Source organism: Panicum virgatum, chromosome 8N (assembly GCF_016808335.1).
Source record: "Panicum virgatum strain AP13 chromosome 8N, P.virgatum_v5, whole genome shotgun sequence".
Lineage (NCBI taxonomy): Eukaryota > Viridiplantae > Streptophyta > Magnoliopsida > Poales > Poaceae > Panicum > Panicum virgatum.
Genome location: NC_053152.1, coordinates 3,230,456 through 3,248,978, shown reverse-complemented (window position 1 = coordinate 3,248,978; position 18,523 = coordinate 3,230,456). Strand labels below are relative to the sequence as shown.

The window sequence follows — 18,523 nt, the reverse complement described above, 5'->3', positions numbered from 1 at the left end:
GTAGGACATGACGCCAAAGGTTGCCACTCCCTTGTGCTGCATCTGCAGACCTGGGGCATCTAGATTGAACTTTGCACACATGATATGTGCATCTATATCCACCACTGACCAATAGCAATATTGAGAACCGAAACATAGGCATATATAACAAAAACAGTGGAAGAAACTCCAATTTCTATTTTTTTAACCTTGAGAAAAAGCATACTTATGTACCTGATGACTATTACACTGGAGGTAAGGCTAGGCAACCAAGAACATAGGAAAAAGAAGAAGAAACCGTTTGCTTCTTTTCTTTTTCGTCATATTTTTAGGGCACAAGTTTGCAACTGACGCAATGTCGAGCCGGTGAAGGCTAGGTAGGTTATTGGTGCCTTGCCGGGAGCCCGCCGATGCCGCTCTTGCGGATGAGAGCATTTCTGTTCTTCGGCTTTGGTATCTCATTGATGTCCATCACTTGGATTGTCCTCTGCTTTTTGGCTGCCAAAAAGCAAGCATGAAAAAGGGGAAAGGTTAACCAATTTGTGTCTTTAATCTGAAGGGTCCTCTTTTGCAATTGATTTCAGATTGACAGCTTGTCATTTCACTTGATACTATTAGTGCCAAGGCAACAGTCAAAAGAATGACAAGTACAGTTCGATATCTTTGATTACTTATCATCATATTGTCTGTCATAATGCATGATGAGGTACAAACTCAGCAGCTTACCATTTTGTGCTTCCTGATAATTCTCCTGGAGCCTCTTTCTTGCAGAATCAAGGTCCAGGAGACTGTCCTTATGGTCCCTTGTCACTTTCTGCATGGAAAACTGAAAATCTCACATACTCAAATACAACCAATAAAAATAACCAGACTCCTTTTTAAAAAAATAACAATGAACTAGTAAGAACATTTCTGATTTCCTGACAACTCTAATTATTTTGTTCACTGAAAGTGGAACACAAACTTTTTTGCAAGTTGCAACATTGTGCAATGAGTAGTGACATGTGAGGCAAAATCGGTCAAAAGATGCTACATCTGGGGTCCATACTGATAAGGCCAGTTCTACTTTAAACAAAATGCAGTGCACAACCATGTTCGATAGCAATGAGGAATAGGAATTAAGGTGAAAAATCTGGTTCAATCCTTACAGCTGGAGCAGATGACATAGTAGTAGAATGATGGTTGTTGTTCATCTGCCTGGAGTTATGATGTGTGGGTACCGGGCTGGGCCTGCGCTTCATATCCATTGTTGGCTCAAGTCCGTTGTTAGTCTTCTCTGTAGTAGAGCCATCTAAAATTTCAGAAACAAAGACCATACCTCCATAATTAATTTTTTGATGGAAATAAAACGATGACAACTGAATACTAGAAAAATCTGAACATAGAAAGATAATATGTGACACTCACCATGTCGCTGCGGGCTGGGAGAATACTGAAACCCTGAAACCTGGAAGGTTGAACCAAAGAAGGTGTCGTTGTTACAGAATTGAGTAGTCAATGAAGAGAAGTTAATTTTTTTTTTTGAAGAAAAAGGTAAAAGTACATGCTCAGTGGGTCACTATAGCTAATAGCTACTGGCCCGGCACAACATATTACTACTAGTAGTAGTTTACTCAGAATGAGAAAAGCATGTATAATAACCCCTTTCAGAGCTGTGATCGATCGGTTGGTAAACTAACAGGGGATATTCCAGGCGCGATGCTTCTTACGAAAAGAAGCTTTCCACAGACAGGGGAATCACATTCAGATAGATTTCTTATCCTTTTGCTAAAAAAATCAGATAGATTTCTAAGCAACAATTAACAGTTACCCGAGGGCTTCGATGGCTCCTGCCTTGGATTTTCTCCGGGGAGTAGCCATCAGCTGCTATCATCAAAGCAACGATTTCACCCATCATGACTACCAAGAACAGGATAAGAGAAATCTTTTTTCCTACGAAAATCCTGAGCCAAAAGAGACTGTAAAACTCTGCACAATGACGTACCTATGATCGAGGAGCCACCGTCAACGCCGGAATTGTGCAGGCGCACCCATTCGTCCACTATCTCCTTCCACTTCCTTCAAGTTGCAAGCAATACCAAGTCCCACAAAAAGAAAGGATAATTAGGCAGCACATTCGGAACAGAACAAACTTCTGTCTAGCAATAGTGTTCTTGTCCATGTTCTTTACCTGATGAGCTGCTTCACCAGTCTCCTGACTTCAGCCGAGGGGTGCTTGCGCAGACCATTCACATGCCGGCCGATGTCAGTCTCCTGCACGAACTCGAACGGCAAGTTCAGTTCCATGGCGGCCGCTCACATCATTCAAGTAACCAAACTAATCCAACCCACTCCTTGCGTAAGGCAAATAACAAAAAGTGATGGAAACGAAGGGCAGATGGGGGAAAAAAACAAGAGCTTGACCTGCAGCGCCTTGTAGGTGACGTCCATGTCTGCCAGGTTCTGCAGCAAGCTCACCAGCTCGTCCTCGGGCTGCGAGAAAACACCACAAACGTGCACAGTTTGCGTGAAAAAAACTGCGCATTTGGAGCGAATTCGCGTGGCGAGGTGGTAAAGATGGCTTCTTTCGGGACCTGGTCGGGGTCCTCCAAGAAGTCCCTGATGGCCACGATCCTGCTCTCCAGCCCGGGCTCGCCGCCGGCGCCGGCGCCGAGCTCCTCGGCCTCCTCCGCGGCACCGGCTTCCGCTGCGTCAGCCTCGGCCACAGGAGAGGCCGGAGCAGCCGCCTCCTCGCCGTCCTCCTCATCCAGCCCCGCCGCCGCCAAAGCGGCGCGCGGCGGCGGCGGGCGCGCGTCGCAGCTGCTGCAGCCGGCGGCGGCGGCGTAGAGCCGCTCGACGATGCCGTCGCGGCGCGCGCGCAGCTCGCCCGGGCGGTCCCGCGCGGCCGCGGCCAGCGCGGCGTCCACCAGCGCCCACGCGTCGCCCCCGAAGGCGGCGAGCGCGCGGCGGAGGCGCTCGTCGCGGTCCATCTCCCGGGCCGGCTAGACGCGCACGCGCCCCGGACCCGCCGCCGCGCCGCACGAGAATGAAGGAAGATCCGACAAGACAACCACAGAACCAGGCGGCGCACGCTCCTCCTCACGGCGGCTCTACGCGGCCAGCCGCCCCCGCCGCCGCCGGCAGGAGCGTCGGAGGAAGCGGCGGGTGGGGCCCGGGAGGCGAAGCGACAGGACCCGCTCCGGCTGGGCGGGTGGGTCCGTACTCCGTAGCGAGGACGAGGAGGTAGCGCGGGAGGAGAGAGAGGGAGACGGACGGGGAATTCCTGGTGATATTCCTGTGGCTGATGGCTGGATTTGGCTGCGCTCAGCATCGATCAGCTCGGGAGGTGGTGGTGGGTAGGTTCGTTCTTGCGCGCGCCCCCCTGCGCCGCTGCGAATGGCCGATGGCGACGCTCTCGCTCGCCGCGCCGGTGGGTCCCACCCTGTTGTTTTTAACTCTGTTCTGGGAAGTGACGGAAATAGCCTCGGAAACCGAGGTGGCTTTCCTTCCTTCCGGTCTTGCGGCGCGTTCTGTTTTCCTTCTCGGAATCGAGGATTGTTGGTTGCACGGGTTGTGCAGCCAGTGGAATTGGATACCATGTACTCCAATGCCGTGGGTTGGAATTGAATACCATGTATACATAAAAATTGCCATTTGTGTGATATTTGCGAAAATGCTTTTCCCTAGTATAGTAAGTTTGGAGATCAATTAAACGCCGGTGTGGTGCATAGCAGCATGTTTGTGTTTCAGTTGAAAAAAAACAGACACAATTGTAGCGCCACGTCATGCTGGATTCTAGCTACATGTGTATTTCTCTATTTTCCCTTAAGATGGTTGCATATAACATGGTGCACCTTAGGATAGTAGTATAATAAGTGTGGAGTTCCATTAAACATGCATGGGGCAACGCATGTCCTTACATTTTACTAGAACATAACACATGCAAGTGTAGTGGCACGGTTACGCACGTTTCCAACTAGATATATGCATTCCTTTGTTTCTTCAGTTTTCATACTTATGTTGAAATCCTATGAAATGTTAACTACATGCACACATGTTCTTCCTAGGCTCATCAAATTTGCCTATCTGAAGGAAAGAAGTCGTGAACTACGCCAAGCTATCACATCACATAATTCATACAAAATATTGCAATAATCTATAAAGATAAAGATGTGAGTCATAATTTTGTTGGTTAGACACAAATAAAACATGCATCAAAGCATGTTTCATGTGGACCTAATAAGAAGTACAATAATAACATGTCCTATGGTTAATTATGTCTAGATTCTGTTCACTAGAGGGTTAGTTGTGTGTTTTTTTTAATTTTACAAGACTTCATATCATCCTATGTCACGTCGTATTGGTTTTTCTTAATGAAATTTTCTCCAGTTTTGTATGTATCTAGTAATTTAGATGGAGAATTAGAATTTTTTTAGGGAATCACTAACCACACAAAGTTGTGTAACCCATGGAAATGGTCAACGAATAATACAAGATGGGCTCTAATACTAGAAATCTCATAAAACATATTTAATCACATATTCGTGGGGTTTCACATGGGAAAAAAGGGCCACATAAACCCATAGTGTGCGAAATGTGATGCCAGGTACATATATGTTGTAAGCATTAATTATTATACATATAATGATCCATTCCGTGGTTGTCATTTTATAAACCTTTAATCATGTAAAATGTTCGCTATCCATGAGTGTTCTCCAGCGCCTCGTTATTGTACCAACCTAGTGAGATCTTGCTCCAAATACACTCAAATCATAACTCATAACAAAAAACATCACATTATGAACATGAGCCATACATTTATTTGATATCTATAGACAAAAAAAAAACCCCGCATGATCCTGCAGCACCTATATATGTTGTTGGAAATATGCATTTAAAGATACCAGATTTCAATTTGAAGCAAAATAGTAATAACAATGCTACTGCTATCTTAAACATAATTGAAAACTGATAGAGCAAAACGAACCGAAACATACTCATGTTAAATTCGTTTACTCTTACCGATCAGCACTCCGTTCTCGTGAAGAGACGATGCAGTGCAGAATGTAGCAGCGCAGAACGTAGTCGATCGGCCTAGAGCGGTCGCGCAGTTGCGTTGCTCAGAAACCTTATTGCCATCCCTCGTGCAGGCTTCATGACGGCAAGGGTTCGGAGATACCACTCACCCTTCTCCTCAGTGCACGCCAAGGGAAGAGGTGGCGAGATCCAGCAGCTCGATGTTACAGCACAGCAAGAGGTGGAAGAATGGATGGGAATTGAGAGATTTCTTCCTGAATATTTTCAGTCCACTAATATAGGCGTGGCTGCCCTCATGGAGCCGTTTTCTCTTTGATGACGCCCATAAAAGACATTAAAACATATTCAGGATGGTCATGACAGTTTACTAGGAATTATGGCATTTAACCGACCATTAATTAGCGCCTAATCAATGCACAACGGTTCAAATGTGAGAGACACAAGTGGCAAAATAGTGCATGAGTTACAACCTCACAAGTGGCAAAATAGTCACAAGTCACGCGGATATACACGCGAAAAGACGCGGATAAGCGTGCGCGTGCGTGCGTTGGTGTGTGTTTAGCAAAGTCTTACACATCTCATCTCTTGGCTGCTCCATTCAATACATAAAAAGTGCTCTAATATTTAAATTGGTGTCTACTTGCTTGTACTAGTAGTATGAGACAATACCAATCAGCCACATGTTACTTTAAAATTCTCTTAAATAGGCCATAAATGGACCAAATTCCAACATATGTTTCACGTGGCCCTAACGGCCTAACAAGCACAACAATATCCCTGATGTAGAGTGATGTCAACATCTGACAAATTAAGTTTCTCTACCGAAGTAGGTAGTAGGTTAGGTTATTGTACTTTGCATATATATAATACAAGGCTGATATATATTCCTCCTGCAATAATGCAAAAGATGGCTGCACACAATGCATGGCCCCCCGGCTATGCCAGGAGATAACTTTGTTAGTATTATACATTGCAATTTCTTTATATGCATGTAGATGTCAGTAGGGCTGTCTGAATCTATTCTATTCAGCTAGTCAGCGCAAAAGAGAGATTTGTTTGAGTACCTATGCCTCATTTTGTTTGTGCTCGGCCTTACATAATTAACATCCAACTAGCCCGGCCCAATACCCGGCCTAGTTAAGCAGCCGAGTCGAGCTCCTCCTCAGTTCTCTCCCTTCATGAGAGCAAATTTAATAATAAAACCAACTGCTTAGCTGTTAGTCAAGTTGTAAATACAGTAGTAATATCTTATTTTCTCAAAAATAGTAGTATCTTATTTATCTATAAGAAACTTTTTATTCCATGTTCCATCTTCTTTGTTCTAGTTCTCACATTATTCACCTGCAAATACTTCCGGATCCACAACTTGGTGCTTCCATAAGAGCAGATACAATAATTGTCTTATAGCCAAGCAAATGCTGATGTAGATGAGAGAAGAGAGCAGAGATAGAAGAACATGGCTCTCATTCATACAAGTTGGGCACAAAAACATAAGCAAGTCGTGGGCCATACATTAGATGAATGTAAGGAGGACTAGATAAGAGAAGATGAAACATGGAATAAAATAATTTTTTATAGACAAATAAGAGGTCAATATTGTAGAGTTCGACTCTTACAATTTGACTAATAGTCAAGCACCTAACTCTATCATTAAACCTGAGAGCCAAGCTCTTCTCTCTCCTCTCTTCTCTTCTCCACATCAGCATTTCCTTTGGCTATAAAAACCAAATTATTGGAATACCTTAACTCCACGTGGCGATGGGGGATCGATCATGCCGACGCCAACAAATTAAATTAAAGCTAGCTAGCTACATGCCTACATGGAGTTGGAGCCTACTAGGCAGAGCTAGAGAGAGCGTCCTTGTCTGGGCATTTCATTCCTCTGCTGCCAGTGCAGATGTGGACGGCATATCCATGTCTCCGCGACAAAGCAAAGCACCAGCACCCCTGCTGCTTTAATTTTCCACACAACTCCTCGCTCCGATCCATCGATCGTCTATAAAGTTTACCGCAGCAGCTCCGCCGACCGCCGTGGCAGCAGATACGAGGCGGCGGGCGGAGGTCCGTTCACCATGAGGTGGTTGCCGTGGCCGTGGAGGCGGCCGAACCACCCGGACCGGGCGCCGCCGCCGTGGCATGACGACGTGCCGGTGGCGGTGGGCACCCACCTCCACGTCGTGGCTAGTGACGACAACGAAGACGACAACGGCGGCGGCGAGGCCGGGTCCACGGCGTCGTCGGAGCGCAGCCACCGGACGCTGCCGGTCCACGCCGACGAGGCCGCGTATCCCGCCGGGGACGCGGGCCAGGGCGTCCGCCCGCGTCATCACGAAGGGGCCGGTGGTTCCGGTTCGGACGGCGGGTGGAGCTGGAGCGAGAGCGCCGGCGGACGAGGAGGCTGTCGCCGGGCACCGACGAGGGCGGCGGCGGCGGGTGCCGGGGCGCCATCATCGCCGCCGGGGAGGAGGCGGAAGGCGGCCTGCTGCTGCCGGCGTGTCGGTGCTCTTGGTCGTCGGGCCTGCCGCGGCGGTGATGCTGCTCGCGCTCGTGGCGCTCGTCGCGTGGAAGCGGCGGCAGCGCCGCCGGCTGCTATAGCTCGATCACGCGCGCAGTAACATTCCAGCGTGGCAGCCGTAGGATCAGTGTAGGCCTGCTAATGGGTTGGGTTGAAATGGGTTTTATGGGGGTGGGTTTTGAAATGGAGTGTGTTTGGATGATTTAAAATGGGCTGTATTAGTTAATGGGGTGGGTCGGGGCGGGTTCTATATAAATGCGGGTTGAGGCGGGTTGGGTGGGTTGAAATGGATATTTTTTACAAAATAGTATAACTATATATATAAATGTGGGTCCCACGTGAGAGCTGGACTCTGAAATTAAAACCACGTGTTTATATCAGAAAATTTTATCGAAATTGACTGAATTTTGTTGGAGATGACTCAGTACGACTGGCAGCTATTTTGTGCAAAGCAGTGTGGCTAGAACTACCTGTGGGCCCCACATGAAGAGCCGGACCCTGGAATTAAAACCTCGCGTTCACACTATAAAATTTTATCGAAATTGACTGAAATTTGTTGGAGATGACTCAGTACGACTGGCAGCTACTCTGTGCAAAACAGCGTGGCTAGAACTACACGTGGGCTCCACATCAAGAGCCGGACCCTAGAATTAAAACCTCGCGTTCACACTATAAAATTTTATCGAAATTAACTGAAATTTGTTGGAGATGACTCAGTACGACTGGCGGCTACTCTGTGCAAAGCAGCGTGTCTAGAACTACACGTGGGCTCCACATCAAGAGCCGGACCCTAGAATTAAAATCTCGCGTTCACACTATAAAATTTTATTGAAATTGACTGAAATTTGTTGGAGATGACTCAGTACGACTGGCAGCTACTCTGTGCAAAGTAGCTTGGCTAGAACTATACGTGGGCTCCACATCAAGAGCCGGACCCTGGAAATAAAACCTCGCGTTCACACTATAAAATTTTATCGAAATTGACTGGAATTTTTAGAGATGAGTCAATATGACTGACAGATACTCTGTGCAAAGTAATGTGACTAGACATATATGTGGTCCCCACATTAAGTGTAGAACCACTAAATTCCTTTGCATAGTATAACCCATGGGTTTTTATGAGTTACCCGCTTATAATGGGGCGGGTTGGTTAGAGTTGAGAAATTAACTAATTGTGTGGGGTTGGGTATCTAAATATGTTAATTTTGGGTGGGGTTGGGTATGGTGCGGGTTCCAACCCATTAGCAGGGCTAGATCAGTGTGTACGTGGACCCGGGTGTGGTAAAAGTTCAGGGGGGCCATTTTTTTTCCCCTTTGCGACCTTTTTTAACATAGATGTGGTTTTCAAGCTACTCCTTTTCTTTTAAAAGTTCAGGGAGTAGATATCAGATTGAGGCATTTGAATTGGGTTCAATGTCGGTTTAATCTTTCATAGTTTTGTAGGGATATGATGAACCCATGTAAGTTTATAAAGACCAGTGTCTGATATACATAGTAGCGTCTGTGTCTATACTGTATTTATAGTAGCTCATTTGCAAATTTCACTGTATCAATTTTGAATTAGGTGCGACTTGCGAGCAAGTAAGATCTGCTCTTCGCAAAAAACACCTCATAATGACTGCAAACAAGGCAAGTACGCGGGTAATAAACTTGGTGTATTTGTCCAAATATAGAGGCAAATACGGGGATACACCAAAAAAAAAAAGTTAGCAGTCTATGCCACGCCGGGCCCACTTTTTCTGCAACTAGCACTAGCAGGCCCAAACCCAAGTCAGCAACCGCGGCCCAAACCGAACCACCACACTCCCAAATGCTCCGCCGCCGACCGCGCCTGCCCGCCGCCCCCTCGCCGCCGGCGCCTGCGCACCGGCGAGCCTTCCGCTCGGAAGCCGCCCTCGAGGCTATCCGCTCGCACTCGCTCCAGTCGAAAGCCGGCGCCCCCTGCTCCGGCGCGGGAGACGAGGCGGGGCCCGCCAGCCTCGCGCTCTACAACTACCCCACCTTCGCGGGGGCCTACGGCGCGCTCGCCGCCCGCCTCTTCCACCAGCGCGTCTGCCGCCGCCTCCTTGTCCTCCCCTTCTCCTCCGTCGAGCCCTTCAGGTTCCTTCTCACCGCACCTCGCCATTCCGCATCCCCATTGGCTCCTACCAGTGTGAATCAGCGTGTGCAAAATTGTTTGTCTCACGGCGGCGCGTGTTCTTGAAATGAATTGACCAATTAGAGCTGAAGACTTCGAGGATGCGGGGTTCCAGACGTGCTATCTCTTGGATTTCATTGGGCCCAAGAAGTTTGCTTTCGAGCTCTCTCAGTTCGTCCCCAGGTGCGTTTCTAAAGAGAATGAGTTACGGTAGAAATGGGTCTGATGATGCTTATCTTTATACGGATGTGTGATTTGAGTAGTTGACGGAATACTGAAAATTGCTTAGATTATTACTGCTGACAATGTTCAAAGTTGATTTGGAATAATGATAGTAGTTAAAGTCTGACAATGTTTTAAAAAAGAAGAAGTTGCTTTTGTATAGAACAATCAAAAGAAAGGAACATATCTACTGTTAGATTACAAGCTTTGCATAGAGATGATAGCAGTTTATGAAGTTAGTTGTTTACAATCTTTCAATCTTCTGTAAATGAAAAGTTGCTTTAGATATGCCTAATATACCTGAAGTTGCTAATGACTCCGTATAGCTCATGGTCATGTACCTAGTATAATTGCCACACAGCCCTTTGAAAGTTCTTTTTGTTTGATGAATCTTTTCGATTATATGAATCATTATGTTGTCGATCTTGTTTGATTGAGCAACATGGTAGAGTGGTATAACCTCATGACATGCAAACTGATGCAGTGTGCTAGCATTTGATCACCGGCAAAGCACGCTAGCAAGAATCCCCAAGTTGGGCCAGTGCCCAAGCAATGTTGAGCTTCATATTGACACGTCAAAAAGCAGTGTTCGATCTGTGTTTGATTATTTCTCCAAGAAGCTAGCAGGGACAAAATATGAATCTGTCAGTATAGAAAAATTCATTTATGTTCGTTCATTATCTTGTATAATTAGAAGACAAATGAGGATGTTCTATTTTCACGCAGCAAATTCGTGAAAACTTGTTCGGCCTAGAAGATGAGGAGCGAGTTTCAAATGTTCTTGAATACATAGAGGATGCAGATCTGCGACGGTGGCAGCTGCCTAACACCAAGGAATTTCAGACAGCACTTAGGGATGAACGGGCAAAGTTGAACTGTGTAACAAATCCTCATGTTTTTGAACAGGTTTAGCCTTACCTGCTGCCATCAAGCTTGTTTTTTGTAAGAGCCTGATCTTTCTGCATGACATGGTCAATGATTTTGCATCATTGTATTGGTACTCCAAACAGCTACTACAACTTGATGTTGGCGATCTGCTTACTAGGGGGAAATCGGTTGCTCATGATCGCGTACAGGCTGCAGGGGAGTTCATACAGAAGCCTTTCAAGATTCAGCTTGGAAGAGGGTTGTATGGTGAATGCCTGGTATGTGAACAGCATGCTCTTGCATTTTATACTGATTTTGTCACCTGTGTTTGTCAATCTTCGATAGCTTCATGCTGCATAATCTGCTCAGCACAGTTCTTTTGTTTGCTGAAGCTTTCTAACTGTATTGCTTTAGCAAAGGCAAGTAATTCTGCCTCCAAGTGCCTTTCCTTTAATGGTACTATGCTACTAGCTAGTGGAGATAGGCATGTTTCGTTCAAAAACGAATGCTTCTGCCTGAGCCTTTTGTTGTCATCTTTAATTGATTGACCCCTTCTTCCATGTTCCAACAGAACAGCCTAAGATGTTTTCTTATAGTAGCTAATGCTTGATCAATTTTTTCAACCGGACTTCTGCATGGAATGGTTTTATGCTTATGAGCATGTCTGTTCTTGGATTGTTGTGTGCCTGACTATTCTTGGACTTGGTTGGATGTTTGAGGAGTGAGGTTGACCAGCTCTAAAGATTACCTCTAGATCTCTTATAATATTATTTTTTGGGTAAATATTATATAATGAGCTCTAAAACTATCTCATTTGTACATGGTTTGTATTCATACTATAAGGCAATCAGAGCAGATCGAAACTCAAAATTGAGCCACGAAATTGGTTTGGAGCTGAGTAGGAGGAGTGCTGCTGCTGGATTAAGGTATATCTTCATTCAGGTTTAACAGAACACATATTTCATGTCTATTTTGTGTTCTCTGGTAATTTATTGAAGAACATTTTCTTTTTCATCATAGGCCTATTGGAGCAGTGGTCTTCATGCAACGCGGTATCCTAAAGGTTTGCTTGAGGACTACTGACAGTACAACTAATACAGCAAATATTGCAAAGGTCTGCCGTAGATCTATTTAATGCTCTTCAAAACTGCATGGTTTCACAGCTGGTTATGATTGTCCATGTCTTGCCACATCATATAAATGTAGGCTTATGGTGGAGGTGGGAAACCAAGTTCAAGTTCGTTCGCGCTAAGAATGGATGAGTTCAACACCTGGACTTCGGTGAACTCATGAACTGGATGGTAAACAGTGGTCATACTGTTGGAACAGTCACTCAGCTGCCACAGGTTTTATCAGTGGTGAAGAAAGAATGAGGTGACCTTGGACTGCTCTAGTATGAGAGGGAGGAAAGCAAAAGCTAAGAATGTAGCATGAAATGTTAATCTGAGTTTAAACGAGAATAATGCTGAAGCTTGAAACTGTTTGAGAGAAGATTTGATGCTTTTGAGTGAAGGATTTTCCGGCACATCAAAAGTGATCTCAACAATGCATTTTTATGTTCCTATGAATCTTTCCTCCAGTAGAGCTATGTCCTTTAGTTTTATAAAATTCTCAGAGATGATAAGGGTGGTGTAGGCATTAGATGCCATACACCAAGTGGCTAAATGATATATGAAGACATAGCCTAAGTTGGCCTTTATATATTCTAGCTCAAAATTGTATAAGATTAGAGTCTCGGCCCTTTTAGGGTCCGGCCCTTAGAAGTTAAATTTTAAGACTCTTTACCAACCCTCAGCTTGGATATTGTTTGCCAGTAATTTTGACTGGTTACAACTTATAAATTGGTTTCTATCCAAATTAACCCTTGCTCAATAGGTGAACACATTGTGGAACTAAAATAGTTAGTTTGGTAAGGGCCAAATATCAAACTCGTGTGGCAGAGAAATGATCCCATGAGAATAATTACAAGATGCATAGCCGGGGGATTGGACAGATTGCATCTCCTAATTGTAATTCTTCTCAATAAATTTATTACTCTATCAAAAAAGCTGATTCTAAAATTGTTCCACATCACGAACATCTATGTAATAGAACCACAAAATGGTAGATTCAGCTTCAGCGGGCTTCACATTGTTCATTTTCATGCACAAACCAAATTACTATTTAGATGAAAACATCTCACTGCATTAGCATCAGCCCTCCATGCTCATGAAAACAAGGTTGAGTACACTGAATAATGAATACACAATCATTTCCACATGTATTCAGATGAACATTTTGTGTTCACTACACCTCTGAAGTCTGAACGAACAAATTATTCTACAAGATTCGGCCTATGCATTGATCAATCAGCAAATTATTGGATGCTTTATAAGAGACGACACAAAACCTAAGCGTTTCGGCCATTCCATAGAGATAATATGCGTCCAAATAGTCCCCTTTTCTTGCTGATATTACCTTGCACCTCTGATGAGGAAGGAGTGCCAGCAGCATCCACCTTATCAGCTTCCATATGGTTGACTGGTGGTTCTGTTTTGTAAACGAGATCAACTGCTGCAGCATTCCCTTGACCTACAGATGGTGGTGATGGAACATCCTCTGTCAGAGTAACATCAGCTTCCACATTGTTGGAAGGTGGCTCTGCTAGTTCTGTTAGTCCAGGAGCTTTCCTATGGTCTCTAAATAATTGCTCTGATGGGGAGGATGGGGCTTCAGTTTCCTGAATCTTCTTTTCCGTACATGATGTTAATTCTGACAAGGAAGGCTGGTCAAACAATGATGACAGCTCTTCACTCTCACTTCCACTTTCATAGTGGTGTTTTTCCTCAATAATGCTACTTTGAGCAGCACCCATTCCGTTGAAACTACTTTGCTCAGAAGACTCTACTGAACTCTTGAAAACCCCAACCACAGCAGGCTGGGTATCACCTGGTAGAGGGTCTATAAATTTTACAACATCAGGCATAGCTTTGTGAAGGATAGAGAACTTTTTGAAGCCAAAAAATGATTTATCAATAAACACATTGATCCTTAAAAGCTCCTGTCGAAGATCGGACACACAGATCCCTTGAGGGTAAAAGTGCAGTACTTGCTTAATCCCAATGACAACAGATTTGGGGATATTAGGATTCTTGGCATCCCATTGTAAAGCCCTGCGTTTCTTTGGTTTCAAGTGAAGGTCATGCCCATATTCCCTGTACTGACCATACCAAGAAGATAAACCATCTGGCGGTTGATTTAAATATTTGGGTTTGAGATCCACCCCTCTAACTAGAGGTTCCCATGGCCACATAAATGTCGCTGCACTGCGTAACATCTTGGAGCCAACATCAGGGCAAGAAAGCAATACGTTATAATTGCTCATCCGAAGACGATGCAAAATGCTTGCAAAATCTTCATCCCCAGATATAAGGAGGAAATGGGCTGGCGGAGGGTTCTGAGCAATCCAAGAGACAATATCAGGCATTAATGATCTGTAAGAACCATCCTTTCCACCTAGAAAACGAAACCATGTTGTTAGTATGATCAGATGGAATAGCAACACTCATAACTGGAATCAACATACAAAAACAGGGTGTCTTTCTGTGATGGCAGCAAATCTTGAACTTCATGTGTGTCAACGTCCTCCAATAAAAATGATAAATAATTCAACAAATGAACTGATACTGATGATATGGAGTCCTATTTAACTTGAAATGGAAACAGCAGCGCCAAAGCAATAAGCTACTAATGGTATTGACATCCTAATATTTAATAATCACGTCCTGACCTTAGAGATTAGCAGAATTGAAAATCAATCCACATCCCACATAGGCCACATATTTCTGACAACAAGAGTAGCCTGAACACTAATCTGAACCAATCCCCCTCTGCACGAATAAATTGTGCCAATATCAACTGAATGTCAATACATTAGAACCAGTACATGCTCAAGATTTCAAGACCGTATCCTGTATGATATGAAGTAAAACAAATTCGAGCACTGTTTGAACCACAGATGTTGCAAACTTGTAGCAATCCTCAGAACATAAGTAGTCCAATCAATCAGAAGCGACAAATGGAGTGATCATTTCTCATTGTAAGGAATTTTTTTAGGCTAGCGCGAGAATTCGAATCAGATAAAGCGCGGTGTCGGGAGGGGGCATAGGACGCAACTGGAAGGGACGTGCGACAAGGCGACGCCGGTGTCCGCGAGCGCCTCCTGCTCGGCGGGCGGGATGCGGGTGGCGTCGCCGAAGGCGGTGATCTCGACGGGCCCGCGGATGCCGGCGCGCCGCAGCGCCGTGGTGACGCGCGCGCCGAGGCAGCGCGGGTCGACGCGGCCGGGGAGGCGGCACCTGTGCAGGTCCCACCACACCGTCACCTTCACCGACCTGGGCTCCGCCCGATCGTCCTCCTCCCACTCGCCATCCTCCTCCTCCTCCTGCAGCTGGCGGTAGTGGCGCCGCGCGGCGGCGCCGTAGCAGGGAGGGAAGGGGGCGTGGGGAGCCAAGCCGCGAGGGAGGACGCCGCGCCTGGCGGATTGGACGCCGAGGAGGAGGCGGATGCGGCGGGCGAACATGGCGGCGGCGGGTTGGCTGCGGGGGCTTTAGGATGGTGGGAAGGGTGAAAACCCTCGTGGGCTGGGCCTGGGCCAGGCATGTGGGCTCAGCCCAACCAGAGTGATGATGAGCCGTGAGCACAAGCCATCATCATTTGGCCCAACCTACCGCATCGGTTGCATTCTTTTGAAGTCTCTACATTCTTGGGCTGGGTGAAGAACGATACCTCATACGTCATACGCAGGCCATAGGTGAAGTAATCGGTATCCATAATTAACCAACTAATCCAAAAAAATATATTTTTTTTGAAATATTGCAGGAGCACTGCATTGCAATTAAGAAGGAAGCAGGCGAAGTCTTACAGAGTTGTGATTACAAAATAACCAAAAGAACTCACACACATTGAGCCTAAGAGACTAAACAGATGTAACATGGGGAACTAAATCCAGCACAGGTCGGCCACAGGCCGTAACACGAAGCAACAACTCGTTCTTGATCAGGTTGAAAACTTGTAGCGGGTTCAGCGACCGTTGCTCAAAAAATACCCATGGGCTTTGCTAGTATTAGGTACGGGTACCCACTTACATCCTCACCATCCTAGTGTAATTGTGCATGACTTTGCTAGTATACCCATGGGCCAAATTAGAGTCTAAGATGGTCTTATCCTTAAAGTTTCCCTCTACTGTTTACCCAAAATAGTGATCAGAGAGCCAGTGTTTTGTGTACCAGGAAAAATATACTACAGGAGGTGCATAGACAAGTTTAAAACAGGTTCGGTATTCAACACTCCTGCAGAAAACTTTAGCAAGAGGGTCTAAAAATTTATGAGGCAGCAGTGCTCCAAATGGCAGAAAAACAGTGGGGGTGCAAATTCTTTCAGCAAATATCTGAGAATATGGAATTTTTGGACATAATAGATGATCATATGTGAGTGTAGAGGCCGGAACAATATTTCATTTTCAAATATCTTTATGCTATCTTGCTTATAAATTATATTGCGCTCATTTTATAAGCAAGATACATCGTTGTTATGTATCTTGCTTATAAAAGGAGCGCAATATAATCATCTTCATCAGACTAAACTCGAGCCATATATTTCTCCTGACATAAGGTATGCATTCATCGTTGTCCGTCCTCTGCTAAATCATGCATAGTATTTCTGTTCAAGAGTACATCGATCCCTAGTAACCTGGAGTATCTTATATACTAGGGATTCCCTTGGACCTTGGTCTTGGGCACAAGCCGGTTTAGATCGGCAGCCATCTCCACCTGCATGGCAACGTCTGGACGAAATCTGGGCTACTATAAATAAAATAAGAGGCTCGTCTCAGTCTCAGATAGGTTGAACAATATATAACCTGTCATTGTTTGGCAGCTGTCGGTAGTCGGCCAATCATCTACCACGGAGCTTACTACGCTTGAACTTACCACATTGTCTAGAGAGCACTAGGTCAATAGCGCGCTTCGCCGCACCCCGTCTCTCCCTCCACTCACCTCGCCGCGCGCGGATGGCGGCGCGGCTGCCCTCCCCTCCCGCCTCTCCTTCCACTCCCCTCCCCGCGCGCCCCGTCTCTCCCTCCACTCACCTCGCCGCGCGCGGATGGCGGCGCGGCTGCCCTCCCCTCCCTCCCCTCCCGTCTCTCCCTCCACTCCACTCCCCGCGCGCGGATGGCGGTGCGGCGGCCCTCCCCTCCCTCCCTCTCCCGTCTCTCTCTACTCCCTCGTGCGTGGATGGCGGCGCGGCGGCATGTGGACAGTGATGCAGGACCGGTCGAAGCAGGGCCATCATTTAGCTGAAACATTTGCTGATCCCTAAAATAAACAGGGCCATCATTTGGATTTACGTCTTGTTCGAAACCAATGGCTTTTGCTTGATCCTGGAGCTGAATGCCTATTGTCTCAGATAAATGAGGATAGAACTTCAGGAGATTTTAAAGAAATGGGTAGAAGGCTTGCTAATGAAGTAGTGGCATTCCTCAAAAGGAAACTGGACAGGTATTCCAAAAATGGAGGCTGCCAACAGATGAAGCTTAGCTTTGTTGGTCATTCTATTGGCAACATTATCCTTAGAAGTTCCCTCACAGGTATTTTCAAACTGACCTTCAAGATTTCCTTCTGAATAGGTGGTCTGTATGTGACGACTGATCTGTTCGATCGTTCGATTTCAAAGAACCCAAATTGCAGTCATTTTTGAAGAACCTATATACATACATGTCAATATCGGGGCCTCACTTAGGTTACTGGTACAGCTCAAATTCTTTGTTCAATTCTGGCCTCTGGCTTATGAAAAGGCTCAAGGGAATGCAGTGCATGCACCAGCTCACTTTCAGTGATGACGACGACCCACAGAACACATCTTTTTAAAAGCTCTGCGAGGTACATCAAATTTGGCATGAGCTTATATATATCAGTTAAATTTCAACTGCTCCTGAATCCTGATTGTCAACTAAACTGTTTGTTGCATGAATTCATCTTTTTATTTGGGCAGCTTAAGACACTGGAGTACTTCAAAAACATCATTCTGGTATCATCGCCGCAGGTAGTACCACATGTGCCCAGCATTCTCATCTTTTTCGCAAGCTTAAAGTTGGCCATGCATCTCACTTTACTTACTAGAAACTCTTTTATCACTCTAATTGCTAGGATGGATATGTCCCGTATCATTCGGCAAGAATCGATCTCTGCCACGCCTCATCATCAGATAACTCGAAAAGGGGGCAGGTGTTCACTGAAATGCTCAACAACTGCTTGGACCAGATCCGTGCTCCCACATCCGAAACAAGGGTATTCATGCGCTGCGATGTGAACTTCGACCAGTCCACCCAGGGACGGAACCTGAACACCATGATCGGCAGAGCTGCGCACATAGAGTTCCTGGAGAATGACATCTACGCCAGGTTCATCATGTGGTCCTTCCCTGAATTGTTCCGATGATGATGCGTTGTTAGAGTGCAGGACTGTCACCAGCTGGTAGAAGGGTATGCTCAATCTTATATGGGTGTTGGTCTGGATACATATATTGCATTATTCACTACAATATAAGAGCAGCATTGGGGCTTATTTCATTAGTTTTAGATTTGAGTCGTCCTTTTCTTTTCCTTCTATTTCCCCTTCAGCCACCCACGATAGCAGATTTTTTTGACAGGAAAAAAAAACTAGTTCAGCTATGGCTTACGGAAAGGGGGAACACACAAGAGAGTGATTTTTTTTTTTATTATTCGAGATCTGATTTGAAGGGCGATTACT

General features: G+C 45.6%; 4 protein-coding genes and 1 pseudogene across 7 annotated transcripts; 3 read left to right on the top strand and 2 right to left on the bottom strand.

The window, feature by feature from the left end:
• Positions 1-125: 125 nt before the first annotated feature.
• On the bottom strand, positions 126-3,369 carry LOC120686016 (probable mediator of RNA polymerase II transcription subunit 26c). Of its 2 annotated transcripts, none has more exons than XM_039968175.1 (9): positions 2,553-3,369; positions 2,383-2,451; positions 2,150-2,232; positions 1,964-2,037; positions 1,790-1,842; positions 1,387-1,426; positions 1,128-1,270; positions 706-805; positions 126-477 (listed from the first exon to the last, which is right to left on the bottom strand). In XM_039968175.1, exons 1-9 carry the CDS (start codon positions 2,946-2,948, stop codon positions 362-364), a joined length of 1,074 nt encoding a protein of 357 aa, XP_039824109.1. In that variant the 5' UTR covers positions 2,949-3,369; the 3' UTR covers positions 126-361. The 2 variants fall into 2 exon arrangements, with proteins under 2 accessions (XP_039824109.1, XP_039824110.1); XM_039968176.1 differs by having other exon boundaries at positions 146-477; positions 706-793; positions 2,553-2,948.
• Positions 3,370-7,067: 3,698 nt separating this feature from the next.
• LOC120686597 lies at positions 7,068-7,610 on the top strand. The gene has a single exon (XM_039968806.1). It carries the CDS (start codon positions 7,068-7,070, stop codon positions 7,608-7,610), a length of 543 nt encoding a protein of 180 aa, XP_039824740.1.
• A 1,680-nt stretch (positions 7,611-9,290) lies between these two features.
• LOC120685489 lies at positions 9,291-12,318 on the top strand. Its single transcript, XM_039967448.1, has 8 exons — positions 9,291-9,610; positions 9,732-9,830; positions 10,354-10,513; positions 10,596-10,775; positions 10,880-11,014; positions 11,580-11,662; positions 11,757-11,850; positions 11,943-12,318. The coding sequence occupies exons 1-8, from the start codon at positions 9,321-9,323 to the stop codon at positions 12,027-12,029; spliced, it is 1,128 nt and encodes a 375-aa protein (XP_039823382.1). The 5' UTR covers positions 9,291-9,320; the 3' UTR covers positions 12,030-12,318.
• Positions 12,319-12,898: 580 nt separating this feature from the next.
• Positions 12,899-15,303, bottom strand: LOC120685488. 3 transcript variants are annotated; one of them, XM_039967447.1, is made up of 3 exons: positions 14,892-15,303; positions 14,506-14,605; positions 12,899-14,231 (listed from the first exon to the last, which is right to left on the bottom strand). In XM_039967447.1, the coding sequence occupies exons 1-2, from the start codon at positions 15,295-15,297 to the stop codon at positions 14,514-14,516; spliced, it is 498 nt and encodes a 165-aa protein (XP_039823381.1). In that variant the 5' UTR covers positions 15,298-15,303; the 3' UTR covers positions 12,899-14,231; positions 14,506-14,513. The 3 variants fall into 3 exon arrangements, with proteins under 3 accessions (XP_039823381.1, XP_039823380.1, XP_039823379.1); XM_039967446.1 differs by having other exon boundaries at positions 12,899-14,605; XM_039967445.1 differs by lacking the exon at positions 14,506-14,605.
• Positions 15,304-17,008: 1,705 nt separating this feature from the next.
• On the top strand, positions 17,009-18,211 carry LOC120686596 (annotated as a pseudogene).
• Positions 18,212-18,523: the final 312 nt, after the last annotated feature.